This window comes from Sceloporus occidentalis, unplaced genomic scaffold, assembly GCF_023333645.1.
Source record: "Sceloporus occidentalis isolate IW3139 unplaced genomic scaffold, rSceOcc1.0.p SCAF_4, whole genome shotgun sequence".
Lineage (NCBI taxonomy): Eukaryota > Metazoa > Chordata > Lepidosauria > Squamata > Phrynosomatidae > Sceloporus > Sceloporus occidentalis.
In genome coordinates this window covers 105,776,129-105,795,490 of record NW_028316984.1, presented here as the reverse complement: position 1 = coordinate 105,795,490, position 19,362 = coordinate 105,776,129, and the positions used below count along the sequence as shown (strand labels likewise).

General features: G+C 39.9%; 1 protein-coding gene across 1 annotated transcript in view; it reads left to right on the top strand.

Moving 5' to 3' along the window:
- Positions 1 to 19,362, top strand: part of IRAG1 (inositol 1,4,5-triphosphate receptor associated 1) — a 135,408-nt gene that overhangs the window by 26,045 nt on the left and 90,001 nt on the right. Inside the window, exons 11-13 of the mRNA XM_089521182.1 lie at positions 1,693 to 2,347; positions 4,591 to 4,717; positions 5,226 to 5,287. Of these exons, the coding sequence (XP_089377308.1) occupies positions 1,693 to 2,347; positions 4,591 to 4,717; positions 5,226 to 5,287 (844 nt within the window). The remainder of the gene's footprint in view (positions 1 to 1,692; positions 2,348 to 4,590; positions 4,718 to 5,225; positions 5,288 to 19,362) is intronic.

The window sequence follows — 19,362 nt, the reverse complement described above, 5'->3', positions numbered from 1 at the left end:
GGTTCAGGGTTTGAGACAATCTATTTCAGTGTTGAACAGCTCTTAATATTTAGGTGAAATCTTTTTTTCTTGAAATTGGTTCAAAAAACCTTTGGTTCATGTAGTCTCTGAAGGCAACCTGGCTCTATCTTCTACATGGCATCCTTTCACAAATCTGAATCTAAAGGGGTGGACTTTCATTCAGTCCTGCCACTGTCACTGTTTTGCTTGGTGAGGGCATGGGAGAGATCCTTCTCAGTTGCTCCCACCCTCTGAAATTTTCTTATGTGAGAGGCTAGGCTGGCCTCCTCCCTGCTCTTCTTTTGCCTACAGGAAAATACCTTTTTTATTTAAGCTGGCTTAAATATCTAATTGCTTATAGGGTGGCTTCTTATTGGTGCATGTCCTTTATTTTTTTAAAAAAAACTTTTGTATTCCTTTAAAATAATTTCATACTGTTTTAATGTAATGATTTTTAAATTATGATTATTTTAATGATTTTTTAAAATCTCATTGTCAGGGTTTTTTATCAGCCACTTTGGGTCCCACTCTGAGAGAAAGGCATCATGTAAATTAAATAAATAAGTAAGTCTTGCTTTACACTGCTATGTTGGGTAGTCCATATTCTCAAACTGAAACGCAGACATGGGCTTAGCTACAGTACTCCAGTGAATGAGGAATCCCTTTTGTATAAAGGAAACTCATATACCCACTGGAATTCCTGCAGCTGAAGCGACCACTAGATTAACTATAGCTACCCTTGCATATAGCTGCCTTGGGTCCTGTTCAAGGAGAAAGGCAGAATATAAATTAATTAAATAAATAAACAAAATGCAACAAAATGCTCCAACAAGTTGGCAGCTAGAAAACACAATGATGAATAACAAAACAAGGTACATTAGGGAGCTTTTTAACTTTAGTAAGAAGGCAAATAAGGCAGGTGTATAAAACTATTGGGTAGAAAACTAAGCATGGTATGAGGAAAAAATGATGTCAATTCCTCTCCTAATATTTGAAACTGAAATCATCCTCTGAAGGTGAATGGGGAAAATTTCAGAGGTCACGTGAATCACTTTGGCTCGCAAGTGTGCTGAACCCATCATTCAGCCACCCGGGAAGCATGAGTGAAAGGGATAGTGCAAATCACTTTCACATAAAAGTGGGCTGAAAAGCACTTTCAGCCATCAGCTGAAACCACTTTCTACTGTCATTTCTAGTGTTTTGTAATAACAGAAGAACCTGTTAATACCATGACAGCTGAAAACACTTTCAGCTGATGGCTGAAAGTGCTTTTAAGCCCACTTTCATGTGAAGGTGATTTGTGCTATCACTTTCACTCAGGTCACGGATGGGATAAGGATGGAGGGGCTATCCTGTCCCTGTGTGATAATCTCCATAGAGAAGATAATAATAGTCATTTGTTTAGATGTCTTCAAAGGGGATTGGGCATACTACTGTAGGGTGAGGCTATCAATACACTAGCCATGGTGTCTATATACGTTTTCTCCAATGCTATCATATACAGTTATGTCTCTGAATTCCAGCTGCTGATGGGGAACTGCACAACAGAACTGGACTAGATAAACCTGTACTCTGATTCAACATGGTGCTTACAATCAGTAGTGTCTAAACAAAAGTAGACACTTGGAAAGTTATGTTAAATGCACATAAATAAATGGCACTTTTGTTGCTGATCTTAATTTTTATTCTCAGTTCTTATAGGCCAAATGTTCAGGCAGAAGAATTGGGTGAAACAAATGAACACTCAGAAGAAGGTCCATTCAAAGCAGAGAATCAAACTTCTTCCAGCTGTATGGTGAATTGTGATCATTGCTGCTTGGAGGAAATGAATATGAATTCTGCCAATGACTACCTTGGAGTGGGTTTAAGCAAAACAGAATTACAAAGTCTAGATGTAGTGTACAGCTGGATGTTAACACAAAGTGAAGGAAAGGACCAAATGCTGGCACTGTCTCAGGCTTGGAAAAAAATATTGAGTGGGAAAACATTGTGGAATCCAGAAGAAAGACTGGCAGCAATTTTGGACATTTCTAAAACTGTGGGAAAAGACAGCATCACTCTGATAAATGAAGAAAAACTTCTACATAAGAAGGTTTCAGAACACAATATGCAACTTAACCAATTAAAGGGCAACCAGTTTACTGATTTAAAACCGAAAGAATCAGTTCCTAAGATTTTGAAAGGTTTCCATGAGAACAAATTGGAAAACAGTATGGCAAACCTATACATCCAACAGATAATTCAAGCACTTCAGTTGTGGATTTCTGAAACTGAAGGATGCTTTTTGTTAGAGGAATATGTGAAAGGCCATTGTGCAAAGGAGGAAAATATGCCAGACTTCATAGAGGTAGTGTATCTGTTTTAATCTTTTAAATATAGTTTTAAATGTTTAATTGGTTTATAAGCTTTAAATTTATTTCATTTTTGTGCCACCCTGAGATCCTATGATATAGAATAGGACATTAATATTTTCATGAATAAATATGTACTATAAGTTGAAGCAATGGCGGGATACAAACCGCTGCTTTGTGGCGGTCTGCCGCCGCCGCCGGTTAGTCTGCGGGGGAGCCGGAGCCTCCACACGGCGCGGCTCCCATGCAGACTGAAAAAGAAGCTCCAAAATGGAGCTTCTTCTTGAGTCGCATTTGCGACGTAGCGAGGCGCCAGGGGCGCACTCGCTACGTCACAACGCCCGCGACGCGTACGGACGCTCAGCGTCCAATACGTCAAGATGGCGGCACCCATGTAGAAGGGGCGCCGCCATCTTGTACGTATTGAATACGTACTAGGGTTAGGGGGGTGCGGAAGCATCGCCCCTTCCTAACCCTAGTACATATCCTATACGTACTAAATGGCGGTATGTATCCCGCCAATGTCAATTAAGATGTAGTCTTACAATTCTGCGAGTAAGAAACATTGAACCTTCTTTATATCTCCTGTTTCTGAATGATGATAGACCCCCAATGGAGCTGACAAAAAGTGAGAATGTATATACAGTATAATAGCACTAAATAATATAAAGGTAAAAGACAGGAGTAATTTACTGAGGCTCCTGGCTGTGGATACAGTTATAAAGTATATCCTTGCTCTAGGGCTAAGATGTCATTGCATATTAATGGGGCTTAAATCTGAGTAAAGCAGTACCTAACTTCTGTCTTCATAAAATTAAGAAGGTTTCTATGCTCCACTAAATTTTATTTTCTTATGGAGGTCAATAGGAAACAGTATGTATTACCTTTAAAAAATTCAACAGGAAAGAAGTATCTGGGTGACACCTCAGAGAACTTATTGAATATTCATGATGGTTTCCAAGTAACCGATTACTTGACATTGGGAGTGCACATTTAAATTAACTGATATCCAATTGAAAACCTTAATCGAAAGTTTGATGGACTGCTACCTATGTATAACTCACTCAAACCTAGTAAAAATTATAACATTTTCTGTCAGATGGGTATGGTAAGATCTATGTGCAGCAAACAGCAGAATAAATTTTGCCTTTAAACGTTCTGGATATTTAGGAATTGTTTGTCTGAAATACAAGAAATGCGTAACTGAGCAATAGATGATCTTATCTGTGTTGACTGTTCTACTAATATATTCAGCTTGCATCATCTTCATAGCCGTTCTACACGGCCGCCGTCATCGATACGTCACGGCCGCGCCGCCTCCAAATGAGGCGGCGCGGTTGTGACGTATTGGGGTCGCGGCAGGGCGCCTAGGGCGCCCTTTCCGCGACCCCGGAAGGAGCTCCGTTTTGGAGCTCCTTCCTGGTTTGGTCCGCTGGGCGCAGCCTTCAGACAGCTGCGCCCAGCGGACCAAAGGAGAAAGGGGCCAAACGGCCCCTTTCTCCTTCTCCCCACTGCCGCAGGGTGTCCTTGGGGCTTGAAGCCCCAAGGACATCCGTTTCCAGGTTGCGGGGAAGGGGCCTTTTGCCGCTTCCCCGCAGCCCGGAAAGTGGCGGATTCGGGCTTCAGCGGCTGCCGCTCTGGCCGCTGAGGCCCCGATCTGGCGGGGAAAGGTGCACCCACGGGCCGCCCCAAAGGGGCGGTCTGTAACGCGCCATAGTTTTTAAGCTTTAGTTTAATTGCATAGATAAGGAAACACTTGAATGATGACTCCAGTAGATCTGTTCAGTTAAAATTAGGGGAAATTAACAGGAACATTGCTCCTTCCTTCCTTCCTGTATTTGCTCATTGCCTATAAGTATGCTTGTTGTTAAAACTAACTAGGGCTCCCCAAAGTAATATACAACAGATAACAATATTGCGTAAAAACAAACCAAAACTAATTTTAAAACTAATTTTAAAGCTATTTTTTAAAACCTGTTTTTAAAAATACAGTTAAACCAAAGCCCATATCAAACAGTGCAGTCTTGGCTGCTCAAAAGGGATGGAGGCTGCCCCACATCCGTTAGAAGAGAGTTCCACAACTGATATCCTCCTGTAGTGAAACTCTTCCTCATATACTTTTGGAATGGTAGGATGCACAACAGGGTTTCTGTCGTGGCTCTTATATTCTGGGCAGGCTCATAGCTAGGAAAATACAAATGTAATCCAGTACGTGCAACTAAATGATGTATTTGTTCAGTCTGCAGAACCATCAAACTGTGAAGACAATGGAAGTACAGCACTTATTGGCATGGAAAATAAACTACCCCATTGTTTTTCAGTGGAGCAACAGCAAATCAGTCATCAAAACAATGATAAAATGGATGGTAGGAAAAAAAGTTGCCCTAGATAAAGCTAAGATGTGGTGTCCTATTAGATTTGACAAATAAGACTTTGTGATTGGAGGAGGGTTCTTGTCCTACAAAATATGTATTGATGTGACCAAGTTGAATGACTCCTTTGGCAAAGATCACCCCAGGAGAAAACTAGGAAAACCTAATTATAATTGTGAAAGATCTTGTTAAACTATGGTAACTGGGGAAGTGACTTCTGGGAAGCCACATGGCCTTACAACTATTATGATATTGGCTTACTTTTTGTGGTATGTAATGCATCCTATGTACATCAAATAGAACTGAAGAGAACAAACTCAAAAGCATCTATAAGCCAGTCAAGAGTTTTAACTGACTGTATATTTAATGTATCATACTGAACTCTACAGGCCTCAGTGTGCACTTCACAGGCACAGTGTGCACTAACATTTATTGTAAAGTTCAAGTGTGCTGTTTTATCTACTCTCTAATTGTATTGTTCTTGTTTCTTTGGTATGAGCAGATGAAAAATATTCTGTACAGGAAAAGCATACATTGGAAATGAAAAACAGTAAATACAATAAGGTAAGAAATTAAGATTGTAAGAATGTGTTTTGTATCTGAGATTAATGTAAATAAGTTTATGTGAGTAAATATAAAGTCTCCAAAAGTTCGTATTGGTTTATAATTTCTAACATTACTTAGTATAGTCAGTGATTTATATTAGAATTTAGGTATTGTTTCCTAGCTGTTTTGAAAATAAAAAGTCTGTTCTATCCCAAATGTTTAATACAATTTAAGAAGAGCAAAAAGAGCTATGGAGAACCATAGAGTCTATCAATTGTTACCTGTCATGGGGGCATATTAATACAAGGGAAGAAATAGGAGTGTCATATTAGATCCAAGTCCTATTTGTAGGCTTTTTACAATTACAATTATATAGGCCAATCTTTAAGAGAGGGCTGAGAAATTGTTGAACTCCAATTTTCAATAGCCTCTCCTAGCTTGGACAGTAGTGAACACTGATCATTCTTCAACATCCAAAGGGCTGACAACTCCCTTATAGTGCTTTAAGGAAATGTATCCTGCAGTGGAAAAGAGGGAAGCCAAACTAGATGTGGAAAACTGTTTGAGAAAGACTCAAGACTGTGCCATAGGCAACAATCTGAGATAGACTGGGAACCAAGGAGCTGAACAGACTGCAGCCTCCTCTTTCATCGCCAGATCAGGGTTGTGGCAACCACACACTGCAGCCTCATATGGCCTTTCCACAGAGCAAAAAGGAGCCACAAAAAGTGGCTCCTTTTTGTGCCTTGGAAAGGGCACCATAGCCGCTGGTGCTGCAGCTGTTCAGTGCTCATTTTGCCATGTGTCATCTGGGTGTAGCGCCAAAGGAGCACTGTGATGCTGGCCACCATGCGGTTGGGTGCACAGCATGATGCCAGCATCAGGGCAGCATTGGGGTGTGCATCATGCGGACACTACACCCCCACTCTGCCCTGAGGCCAGCCGTTAGTGCCGATCTGTCAAGGCCCCAAGGGGCTGAGTTCTATCAAAAGGTAAAAACTGAGGGATGAAGACAGGTAACAGGATTGGAATGCAGACAAAAGAGAAATCAGTTCTAAAGAAAAAGAGTTTGGGAACAAAGATCAACAAAGAGATGCAAGGGACACCGCGAAGTTCAGGAACACCATAGCCCTGTTTGTGTGTTTACCTGAATATCTGGGGATCTAAAATGGGGATGTGGATGTAAGTGACACTAAATTTCCTGCCCCCATATTCCTGAGCATCCAAATGTAAGTTAAATATTCATGCATTAAACAGGAAGGTCTGAAAAGGGCTCTGTAATATGTCTTGCTGAACACAGAATAAGCAGTAACCCAACTTTATCAGAGTTCCTGTTAACAGGAACTTTGTAACCACATTCAATTAAATGAGGTTACAGAGTCTTCTTCAGACTTCTGCATTCAGCACACAAAACTCTAATTTACCATTGGGTACTTGGAAAAAATTGTGAAGGAGAGAGCCTATGTGCACATGAAAATTTGTGTCCCCCACTTTAGCCTTATGCTTATTTAGTCAAATGCCTGAACAGGGCTTATGTTACTTTGGCAAGAACAGGAACCCCTTTAAGGCCCCATTCCCACTGGGCACAAAAAGTGACGTATATTGTTGCGATTCTGGCTAGAAATTTTTTTCTGAGTCCTAATTGAATCTGGTCCTTTGTTTCCATTAGGAAAGACTGCAAAATGACTTGATTTATTTTGACCATGTTTTTGTTCTCATTGTATTTTCCCCTGCTGTATTTTAAAGCGGAGTAATTTGCTCCCTGTTTCCATTGCCCTTCCGGAACCTCTTTTTTTTAAGCAGCTGTCAGTCAAGCGCTTAGGCGATTAGACATCACAGTGACGTGATGCTTCGATGCATTTTGACATGGGCTACTTTTGTTCCCCATTCCCATTTGCATCTTTCAAATCTGTTTTTTTTGTTTGTTTGTTTTTTTGTTTTTAAGCAGTCAATCAATCACTTAGGCACTTTTCCCCTCTGGGAAAGGGAGAAGGAGCCTCCATCCCCCCAAGTCCCTTTGCCTCCCAAGCTGTCCTATGTCTCCCAGAGCCCCTCTGCGAAAGGGAGAAGGAGCCTCTATTCCCCCAAGTCCCTTTGCCTCCCAAGCTCTCCTGTGTCTCCCCAGAGCCCCTCTGCAAAAAGGTGATTCCAGTATTGCCATATGTGGACCTTCATCCCACAAAGGCACAGGCACATGTGGAGATCTCAAGACCATGAGCTTTGGTCTCAGAGGCTTCTGACAGAGAGAAGTGGAGTGGAGGAAGGAAATTTATTTCTGTTATTTTAGGGCTGCCTTTCCTGCATCAGTGCAGATTTTCTGCATGTGATTTTGCTACATTTTGTTTTAGCATATTCAAGATGATGCAAACTGTCTATTGAAATTTGCCCATTGTAAAAATGAAACAGAATACCAGAATATTAATATTGCAGCCATGCTTTTCTGAAACCTAGCTGCAAAATTAAACCAAGGCTGAAATGAGCTTTAATACCTTCCTAATGTAAAAAAAAAAAAAGAAAGAAAAGAAAAGAAAGGAAGGAAGGAAGGAAGGAAGGAAGGAAGGAAAAGGAAAGGAAAGGAAAGGAAAACCACACACACATATCCAGGATTTCTCACTTGTGGGGTTCATACATTTTTAAAAAGTCAGTTGGAGTTTTTCTTTTTCTTTTACCAGCCCTATTGAACTATAGAATAACTTTTTTTTTTTTGTACTTTAACAATTTTGGTTTATCCTGGCATGGCTTTTCCCTGGAGATCTTCTTGCTAATGAGCATGGAAGAGTGGTCCCCAGGCCTCTGTGAATTTGACTAAGAATAACATCTGTCACTACCAAGAAGCTGTGTGTAAAATTAGAATTTCTCAGGGCAGATTGAGAACATGAATTGTTTATGTTTTGTGCTATTAAAATAGGATTACATTGCAGAGTTCACTTTATTGTTAGGGCACACTCTTTAAGCATGTGTGGAAACTTTTCTACTAAACAGCTTAAATGTAACAATTTATTGTACATATGGCAAGGATGAAATGTATTAGCCTTTAAGATGCTATGAGACACTGTTGCATTTACTACCATCATTCAAGCTGACTTAAGGCCTGGGGCAATAAGGTACAGCAAACTATGAAACCCCACCTGTTTAGCTATTCATGTTTCTGTGGCTCTCGCTGGTCTTTATCATCTTTATCTAAATGTTGGTCCAAACTAAAGTAGGCCTGTAAAATTAAATGAACTTACATGCATGTTGACCTATCAATTTCCCATTGACTCAGTGGATCTATTCTATTAGGGACTAACCATGTTATTCAGCCTGTGTTTTGAGGCAGCAGTGGGAAAATGAGAGAAAGCATCTTCCGGTCTGAAGTGGCTTGGAGTATCTGGTGACTGATTAATCTGGTGACTTTTCACAAATACAACTTCTTAATTTGTGGATGATATTTGAGACTATATATATATATATATATATATATATATAGAGAGAGAGAGAGAGAGAGAGAGAGAGAGAGAGAGAGAGGGCATTCCATTGGATTCATGGAGAGGACACAGGTAGTGATTGTGCATGTAGTTGTTGTGTCTATTTTTTAAAAATCAAACATATGCACTCTGAGCTGACCTTGAATACACTGAAGAGCGATAATTCCACTGCATCAAAGCAGAGTGCAATACTTTCCCAATGCCACTGTGTTCACAGTTTCTGTGGCCAATTCATCATCTTGTGGCCAGATTTCCGATGGCAGATCTCTCTGCACTTATCTGGACTGGCCCTGGATGCTTTTCACTGAGACCATACTGAAAACCCTACAAACTTGGTAGAACCTGCCGAAAATAGTGATCTCCTGCCAAACATTCAAAAGACCATGATCTCCTCCACACCATAGTGAGTTACTAGAGTAGGACATTGTGGAGGTAACGCTATATTAAATGCCAACAGACTGTTGAAAATCTTTGAAGATTCTTGGTAAGACATTTAAATGGCCAAATCTTCTGTACATATTATGAGGCAATGGTTTCATTTGAAACTATATCAATACGTCCTTGCAAAAAAAAAAAAATCTTCATTAATCTTAGTTAATTGCATTGGCTTCCTGAATATCAGGAACTCATTTTAAACCTGAACTAACTGGACAGGCATACATATTTTTGCTGATATAAGTTGAGTCTCCCTTATCTGAAATGCTTGGCACCAGAAGTGTTTGAAATTTCAGAGTTTTTCAGATTTTGGAATATCTCCAGATAAGGGAGACCTTTTGGTATGTCTACTTCACAGCAAATTGTTTAAATTTGAGTGCCACATGATGATTATTTCAAGAATATTAAAATGTAGTACAGTGGGCCTTTGGTATCCACTGAGGGTTTTTTTTGGGGGGGGGGGGTTAAAATATATATTTTCAAGCTGGGGATGCAGAATCTGTTGATACAGAGGGCCAACTGTAGAAAGAAATACCTGACACACACTGGAAAAATGATAAAACCAACAAAATTGCAAGAGTGGTGTGTTGTTTTTTTATATCAGTTCAAAACTTGGACTAAAATGTCTTTTTGTTGATATGCACAGATATTTTGATAATCTTAAAATAGACTTAAATGTACATGCTGAAGAAGTTTGTTTTTTAAATCACATGACTAAAAGAAAGTCAGCTATTAATCTTTGCTTACTTATTTTATTGTCCAAATAGCACTTTTCAGATCACCTGACAGTATAATTTGAAGGATGTCAGAGGCATGTTCTGACAGCCTTTGGAACATTAAGGGAAAGTAGGAGCACTGTCATTGTGCACCAACTACTAGCATTTGGAACACAGTCTGAGGCATGGATCATCTGGTCACAGTCTTCCTTGTCTTGCAGTAATTATTTCTAAATATGCATTTCTACTCGGAAATTAGCCTGTGTTAATTTATGCATATCAGTGCCTTCTTTTCTGATTATGCAATGCTACTTTTAGAGGGGAAGGGGAATTCACAGTACTATTACTACTACTACAACTACTAATGATTTGGGAACCAGAGGTTTTACAGTGTGATTTATGCCACATTAGATGCAAGTGGAGCCAGGTATCAGCAGCTGTCTCACACTACACAATTATAGCACTACCATGTCATGACTACATCCTGTGGAATCCTGGGATTTGCAGCTTGAAGCAATAGAGATGAGTTTGGTTGAAACACAAGCGCTGAGAATTGTAAATGCCCATCCCTAAACTCCAAAACCCAGGACTCCACAAAATGGAACCTTGACAGTTAAAGTGGAATCATAATTGTGTAATGTGACGCTTCACTAATTTTGCTCTGAAGAGCAACAATGAATGATTTTAGCAATTTCCCCCCAGCTGTGAGAAAGTATTCAAAATCTATGCTGCTTTTGATGACTATTCGCAGTTTGGGAATTATTCTGTATAAAATTCATTTAGGGGTGGATTGTGGAGAATATAGAATTCTCTGCACAGAATATTTTCTGAGCAGAATACCCATGTGTACATTTTGTTCAGAATAAGCCCTAAACTGTGAATATTTTCCTTGCTAGGATTTCCTGACTCCCAAGAAATGCATTTTTCTATCATTTAAAAAAACATTTACAATTCTTTTTCCCCACCTCTACTGCACATAGATGCTTGCACACCATGAAAACAAAATGACTGCTTGTTCTTCTTTCCATGCAAGATGCAGATAACATCCATTTGAATTTACATGTATATTTTACTCTTCTTTCAAAGCTCTCAGATTGGTTGCATGTAATAGGGGAATACGGGCCTTCTCTGGAACTAGGTCAAAGTTTTGTCTAAATGCTTGTATCTACCTAGTGATGTCTCAGTGCTTTTTGCCCAAAGGGGGATTGGGGGGGGTTCCAATATTTTTGTACATCTGTATTAAAGAATCAACACAGCACATCAATTCAGTCTAGCAATTTAATTTGCTTCCTACTTGCTCCTTTTAAATTTAGTTCCTCAGAAATGAGTTGCTAACATCCTCGTGTTCCAAACTGTAGGAGAAATGTTAATGGAGGATTGTTCTCAGTCTTGGTGCTAAAATAAAGGAAGCCTTTCTCTCAGATTCGTTGAGACCTCAGGAAAGGTTTTCAGAAGAGTTACTTAAAACTAAAAGTCATGTTTAATGTTAGAAGCTCAGCTTGGTCTCTTTGAGTAAGAAAGTGCTTTAGCTTAGTTAAGGGAACCAGATGTAACACATTGACCTTAAATGGTAAAAGCTCCCAGAGTGAACAGAAGAGAGAGAGGGAGGTTTTCCTGAAGGGGGAAAACAAGAGGAATAGCTCAGTTTTAGGTAAGTAATCTCCATAAACCAAGAATAAACAGCTTTCTTCAGCTGAGATCCAAAACGGAACCCCTTTTCCTCCTTAAAGGTACAGTACCTCCATGCTATACTTTAGAGGAATGAAATTTGTATTGATTGTACTGGCTTTCAGTTTGCTAAATAGGAGAGGCAAAAGCAATGGTCTTGACTGAGTCCATCTCTTTCTTGCATACTGTTTAGCAAATATTACACTGTGATGAAGAAATATCAGTGCTAATCCATGGTAAATTCTAATGTTTAAAGCAACTAGCTTACTTTATTTATCAGTAAAATTTGTCCTAAGCTTAGAATCATTAGCAGCAGTTTGCTGCTTTGCTAACAGTTTGAGATTATTAGCTGTTACTCTGCTTATAAACAAAAAAGTGTAAAATGAGCTCAGTGTAACAATAGTGTGCAATGTATGAGCTTCTTTGCCACATGTTCATTTAACAGAGTACACTCCAGAACTGTTTGCTTTGATGGATTGCATAATGTGGCTCTGGAAGTGGTCTTTTTAAAAATATGTTTCCAGAGGTGTTTTTTTTGGTATGGCCCCTATTTGCTATTCAAAGCAGTCCTAAGTAAACAGATGTGATTTCTTTAAGACCCAAATCATGTTTTAAAAATCCTGCAGGAAGGTGATGATACTGTTACAGTTTCACCCAATGGCTTGTAGGCATCACTTCTGTTAGAACATACAGTCAGATTGTTTTGATAATTCTGTGTGAAGATGCAAGGCTTGTACTTTTTAATTTCTTTCTAGCTAGCATGAACTGAAAGCTTAAGATCTTGTTGTCTATAGTCACAGTCATGCAAGAAGTGCCTTACAGTATTTTAGTTTTACATAGTGAAAAACTTACTTGTGGGGCTGAGTATTAATGAGGAATATGAAACCACTAGTTACCATTTGCAGAAAAATATTTTAAGGATGCATTTTTAAATTTGCCAAGAACTCCTGCATATGAAAATAGTTCTTTTATCTTTTTGATGTTTTGTAACTTGTATGGTCTGCCCAGCCACTGATTCAGGCAAATTGGATTTTGGGTTGGTTTTTGTTGTTGTTGTTGTTGTTATCATTTATTTATATAGCGCTGTCAGTGTACATACAGAAAGTGTTAACCATTGTCTCAAGCACACTGGATCCCAGTCTTATAGTTCTCCCTCTTTTCAGATTTTGTGGCTAATTGCCCAACACCTTTAAAAGATGGTTGCAGAGGCAGCTTGCGCAGTGTAGACTAGGCAAGTGCTAATGAAACTTTTCATTCCTACTACATCTTCAGTTATAATCTGCCTTGCAGCTCCTGCCTGTAATTTATTTTCTGTTCAAAGTCCAGCAATATTTGGATTACTCCTTGTTCCATGGTGAAGGAGGATATTTTAATACTTACTAATTGCCTGTCTCTCCTGTTTTCTCTTTGCAAAATAGTAACATAGCTATGTCAGAAACTAAGGAAAAATCCACCATCACTGCCATATTCCACCACAGTGCACTGAGCAAGATGCAACTAGTGGCAGAATTTGAGGGGAGAGGGCATCTAACTGAAATTACAGGAGGCTTTTGCTGATCAGTATGTCATTACATTTATTTATTTAACTTACACCCCACTTTTCCCATATAAATTGGGCCCAAGATAAAATAGTACAAATAGTTTTTTAAATTAAATAAACAAAAGCTTATGAATAAACATGACAGAACAATCTTTCTCTAGGCATTCCTATCTAATATCACTCTATATTGTCATGAGAAGCCACCATTTTAATGCTACATCTAACAGGTAACAGAACAATTGTGGCTCTGGAATCTTACAGAACCCTGGTGTGGAAGCTTATTGCATGAATCTGAACCATAGCAGTTTTAATTTTTAACTTGCAAGCATGACAGTTGATTAAAAATAACATGTGGAGTAGCATCTGCTTCTGATTTTCAGTTGTGATGCATTTTAGTGAAAGAGAAACATGAACTTATTCCAAATTGCATACCTGGGTATCTTTGATTGCCAACTAAGGACATGGAAATAGATTATTGCCACCAGCAACTTTTATCACTGTGGTCAATGAAACCTAAGCAGCAGTAGCAGCACCTGCAGCTACCAAGGAGAAGGAAGATCTACTGCTCAGGACTGACAGTGAGTGGAGTCTTTCTTGTTTAGCTCTCTGTGGTTTCTTCTTGTTGCATAGGCCTAATCAGAGAGACAGTGAATGCTGACTTCCTTAGCCTTTAGAAATGTAGGGTGTAGGAGTATGGAATGGAATATAGAATGGAAGGAAAGGAAAGGAGTGGAAGGAAGAAGTAAGGAAGAGATGGAAGAAAGAAGGAAAAAGAGAGTAGGTATATACTGTAGAAGGTATAGGTATGAGTGGAGAAGACAAGATGGAATACATGATATTATACAATAAAAGAAATAACTTAACAGGATTATATATAACATGATAGGTTATATATAGGTTATATACATCATTTGATAGAATAAATAGAGTTTGATAAGTGTTTTAAATTTGCATGTGACTATTTTGTTATAGTTGGTGTGTAATCGATAAATGTACTGAAGTTATGCATTGGTATGTATTTGATTATGTATGTTATATGTTGTATGTCATATGTTTTTTTAAGTAATAAACTTTATATTAAAAAAACAAAATGTATTTGGGAGAAGGGGCAAATGGATGGTTATGAGCAACTTAGCAGGGGGAGATATAAAGGGAAACTCCAACCTTAATATTGCTAGCAAAGGAGGGAGGCTGCTAGTTGTCCTTCCATTTTTAGAGTTATATTCTTCCCAACAGGAAACCATAGTGACAGTGAAGGTAGTTTTCCCACCATAAAATCCCTATCTTTTAATGCTAGGTAATTGGTTATAAAAATAACACTAGATGAAGGTACTGGCCTAGCATGCCTAAAAACCTGGTAGAAGGAAGAGAGTAGTGTGAGTTTGACCGAGTGAGTAGAGTGAGTTTGCTCATCATTATTCTACCATAGAGCAAGCTAGGGGGTGTTGCATGGGTAGAAAGAATGGAATGGTGGCAGTTTAGGAAGTCTAAGGGCCAGTACAGACTGACTCTCAAAGCTGGCTTCCTGGCAGCTTGGGGAGGGGGGGGGGGTGCCACACACCCAGAAGCTGCCCTGGAGCTGTGGTGGTGTGCCTTAAACCTACCCAAATAGGAGCAGATCTTTTGGCCAGATTCCTCGCTGATTGGGGCTGTGGCATGTATGGCCGCAAAGCATCTTGAGCGGGGCAGCTTCAAGCTGCCCCTTCATTCCCATCTGTTCTGCCCCTAAATTATTCTTGTTAACCAGGTGCTTCATCCAAGGGGCTGCTAATTTGGAATGCATAATGTTAAAGTTGCATGATCAGAATAACACTAGGATTCATTTGATGAATCATCCTACTTCCAATCCTTCCTGATCTAGAAAAGGCAATACTGGGGTTGGCATTTGGCTTTCCTATCAAGTGATGCCCAGAAAATGGTTCAGGGGTTAATTTGGCAACATTGCCATTGGTTTACAACAGGTATGGACAAACTGCAGCCCACCATGTGCTGGACTGCAATTTCTAGCATTCTTCACAATTGCTGCGCCATATCAGCAACATCTGGAAGGCCAAACCTTGCTCACTGCTGGTTTACAGTTCTTTTCTGTCTCCTTTGTTGTTAAAAAAAAATTGAAGCCCTGGAATGTTTGTGGATGTACCACAAATGTACCACAGATTCATAGCCCTGGAATTTGTGGATGTAACCCAAATATGGTCTATTCATGTTGTTTAATATCACCAAGGAGCCCTGGTGGTGCAGTGGGTAAATGCCTGTACTGCAGCCATTCACTCGAAACCACAAGGTTGAGAGTTCAAGACCAGCAAAAGGGCCCAAGCTCGACTCAGGCTTGCATCCTTCCGAGGTCACTAAAATGAGTACCCAGACTGTTGGGGGAAAATTAGCTTACTTGCTAATTAGCTTACTTGCTGTTCACCGCTATGATCTTTGGAATAGCGGTATATATATTTAAAAAGTGGTTGATATGACACGGGCCCTACCTGGATTCAGTAATGGTCTGGATGAGGCTAAACAAGCTGGAATACTTACTTGCTAATTAGCTTACTTGCTGTTCACCGCTATGACCTTTGGAATAGTGGTATATAAATAAAACAAATTATTATTATTATTATTATTATTGTATGAAAAAGGCATTGTTTGTCAATAGAAAAGCTGGTTTGTGGATCAGGATTTATCATGGTCTGGAAGGGATTGCACTTCCCACAAAAGATCAGGTCTGTAGTCTATAGATGCTTCTAAACCCAATACTGTTCCCAAATTCCCAGACAACAACACTGGCAAGGACTGTATTTGCACAATTATGTCTAATGCTCTAGCTAAAACCATTTCTGAGAATACCTGATTTAGCAACAGAGACCCATGCCTTAGCCACACCACAGCCTGACTACTACAATGTGCTGCACATAGGATTAATCTGAATCATATCTAGAAGCTTCTATTAGTGTAAAATATGACAACTAGACTACTACCTTGTATACAACTTTGAAATTATATTATGCTACATTATGCTAATACTGAAGGACCTGCCCTAGTTGTCAGGGTGTTGTTTTTAACCTTTAAAGACCTAAATAGCATTTGATCTTTGAAAGAACCACCCATCTTGTTATCTGCCTACATAGTCATTACACTCTACCTGAGAAGTCCTCTGGAAATGCCATTACCCATAAAAGCCTCATTGGACACTCAGAAGGCTTTCCCTCATGTCCCCCCAAATTTTGCAATACATTCACTTCAAAATTACAATCAGTTTCCACTCTAAATGTTTTTAAATAAGGTACTGGTGTGTGTGTTTTTTAATTTTGTCATTTCAGGTTTTGTTTTACGGGTTTCATTGTTTTACTGGTTTCCATGTTGTTGTTTTTGTTTTTTATGCTTTTTTTTCTGTTGTATATTCTCTTGAGTTCATAAAAAATACAGTATAGAACATAGAAGTCTTTATATTTAAAATATAACTTAATTTAAAAAAATTTAACAATAGTCAACAAATTTTAGTCAACTAACTAAATATTTTGTTTGTGTTTTGGAGGGCAAATATACAAATTCTTCAGAGGATGAATACATAATCAAAGAGAACAGCATGTTGCTGGAAAGCATAATATAATGAAATGGGCACCACTGATGAACAGGATTTAATCAGCTTTTATGCAATCCAGTTTCTCTGGCCCGTTACAAACGAGCACCCTAGTACACGACAAGCATGTACTAGGGTTAGAAAGGGGCGTCACTTCTTGACGCCCCTAACCCTAGTATGGACCCAGTCCGTACAAAATGGCGGCGCCCTATACAGATGGGCGCCACCATGACTACGTCACCACGTAGTGTGACGTCGCGCTGCACGAGGGCGCCTAGAGTGCCCTTTCCATGGCGCGAGAAAGAGCTCCTTTAGACAGCTGCGTCAGGGACGCTCCTTTAGACAGCTGCGCTGAGCAGCCCCTTTCTCCTCCTCCCCACCGCCATCGGGTGTCCTTGGGGCATGAAGCCCCAAGGACACCCTTTTCCAGGCTGCGGGGAAGCGGCCTGGAAAGCGGTGGATCAGGGCCTCAGAGGATGCCGTTGTGGCAGCTGAGGCCCCAATACAGTGGGGAAAGGGCCGGTTACAGGCCGCCCCAAAGGGGCGGTCTGTAACATGCCTCTGTGTCTTTTTTGAGGCTTCATAGGAAGCATAAGAACTTTATCAAGTTCTCCATACTGTAATAATAATAATTTGATTACTATAATATGACCCTCATCTACATGCTCATCTTTCCCCTTTTCATTTCTTTCTTCATTGTCTGTTTTAAAGTGCAAGCTGTATTTTGCCTATATAATTCTGTAAGGCACCTCATAGTGCAATATGTGAATCATAGGATGTACAAATCACACTGAGTGTATAGATCAGGATTGATATTGGCTACTTCCATATGCAAGTTTGTAATAAGCATAGCAGTTGGCATAGCCAGGAATTACATGCATGTAGTGCCCCAAGAGGATCCTGGCTTGACAGGTTTCTAACTATTGAAAATCTGGATATATCTATAATGACAAGGCAGGGACATGTCCAATGCTGAACATGTTGTTATCTTATTAACAGATACAGCCAGCTTTGGGGAGAGAGAGGTGCTTTTCACTCTTCACTTAATCACCCTAACCCATAGCCCGAAAAACCCACAAAAAACCAACCCTAACCAGCTCCTTATTATAATCTAGATATAGGCTTCCATTGAAAATATGACTCACAAGCAGCCATGACCAAGAACTTTTCACAAATAGGTGATGTTTTCATGAAGGCAGATTTGGGAGCAGGATAATTCAGGACAACCATGTCCATGCTCTCTGGGGGGATTCTTACAGTTGTAATCCAAGAAGTAACATTTCTAAGCTTTGTTTTTTGATGAGATATGACTGTTATTCTGTAAAGGCCTTTCTCTATACACTGGATTATTATTATTATTATTATTATTATTATTATTTCTATTTCCCACCTCTCCCTGTGGTTCAAGGCAGGATTACAGCAGTCAGAAAATTTAAACAATAAAAACATATCAAATACATAGCATAACAAATATACATTATTATCAATACAATACAGTTGGCCGACTCTCCGTAAAAAACAGATAATACTAACAGAGGTGAGATATTTTACAGCAGGTTTGGTGGGTAGGCTTGCTGAAAGAGATCCGTCTTCAGTGCTTTTTTGAAAGCATCTAGGGTGGTAATAAGACGGATCTCTTCCGGTAAATCATTCCACAACTTGGGGGCCATGGCAGAAAATGCTCTGTGGGAAGTGGTCACTAGCCTGGTCGTTACGTAATCTAGTGATTTCTTCCCAGATATTCTGAAAGTGCGTGGCAGATTGTATAGAGAGAGAGATGTTCCCTCAAGTAACTCAGGCCCAAGCCATTTAGGTCTTTAAACGTAATAACCAACACTTTGTATTGCGCCCGGAGGCTAATCGGCAGCCAGTGCAGAGATTTTAATATTGGTGTTATATGGTCAAACTTCGATGCTCCAGTGACCAATCTAGCTTCATTTTGAACTAATTGAAGCTTCCGAACTTGGTACAAAGGTAGCCCCACGTAGAGCGCATTACAGAATTCTAAATGAGAGATTACCAGTGGAAGTACCACTGCTTTAAGGTCCTTTTGGTCCAGGTAAGGGCGCAGTTGGTTATCAACTGAAGTTGATACCAAGCACTCCTAGCCGTCGCATCTACTTGAGATGACAACTGCAGAGACGGATCTAGGAGTACTTCCAAACTACATACTTCATCCTTTAGGGGAAGTGTGACCCCGTCCAGGACAGGTTGACAATGTTCCCTGCCTGGGCCCGGGGATCCTATCACTAGTACCTTTGTTTTCTGCTCTGGTCAGGCCTCACCTGGAATATTGTGTCCAGTTCTGGGCCCCACAATTCAAAAAGGACATTGAGAAACTGGAGCATGTCCAAAGGAGAGCAACTAAAATGGTGAAGGGTCTGGAAGCCATGCCCTACGAGGAACGACTTAGGGAGCTGGGGATGTTTAGCCTGGAGAAGAGAAGGTGAAGAGGTGATATGATAGCCCTGTTTAAATATTTGAAGGGATGTCATATTGAGGAGAGAGCAAGCTTGTTTTCTGCTGCTCCAGAGACTAGGACCCGGAACAATGGAAGCAAGCTACAGCAAAAGAGATTCCACCTCAACATTAGGAAGAACTTCCTGACAGTAAGGGCTATTCGACAGTGGAACACACTCCCTCGGAGTGTAGTGGCATCTCCTTCTTTGGAGGTCTTTAAGCAGAGGCTGGATGGC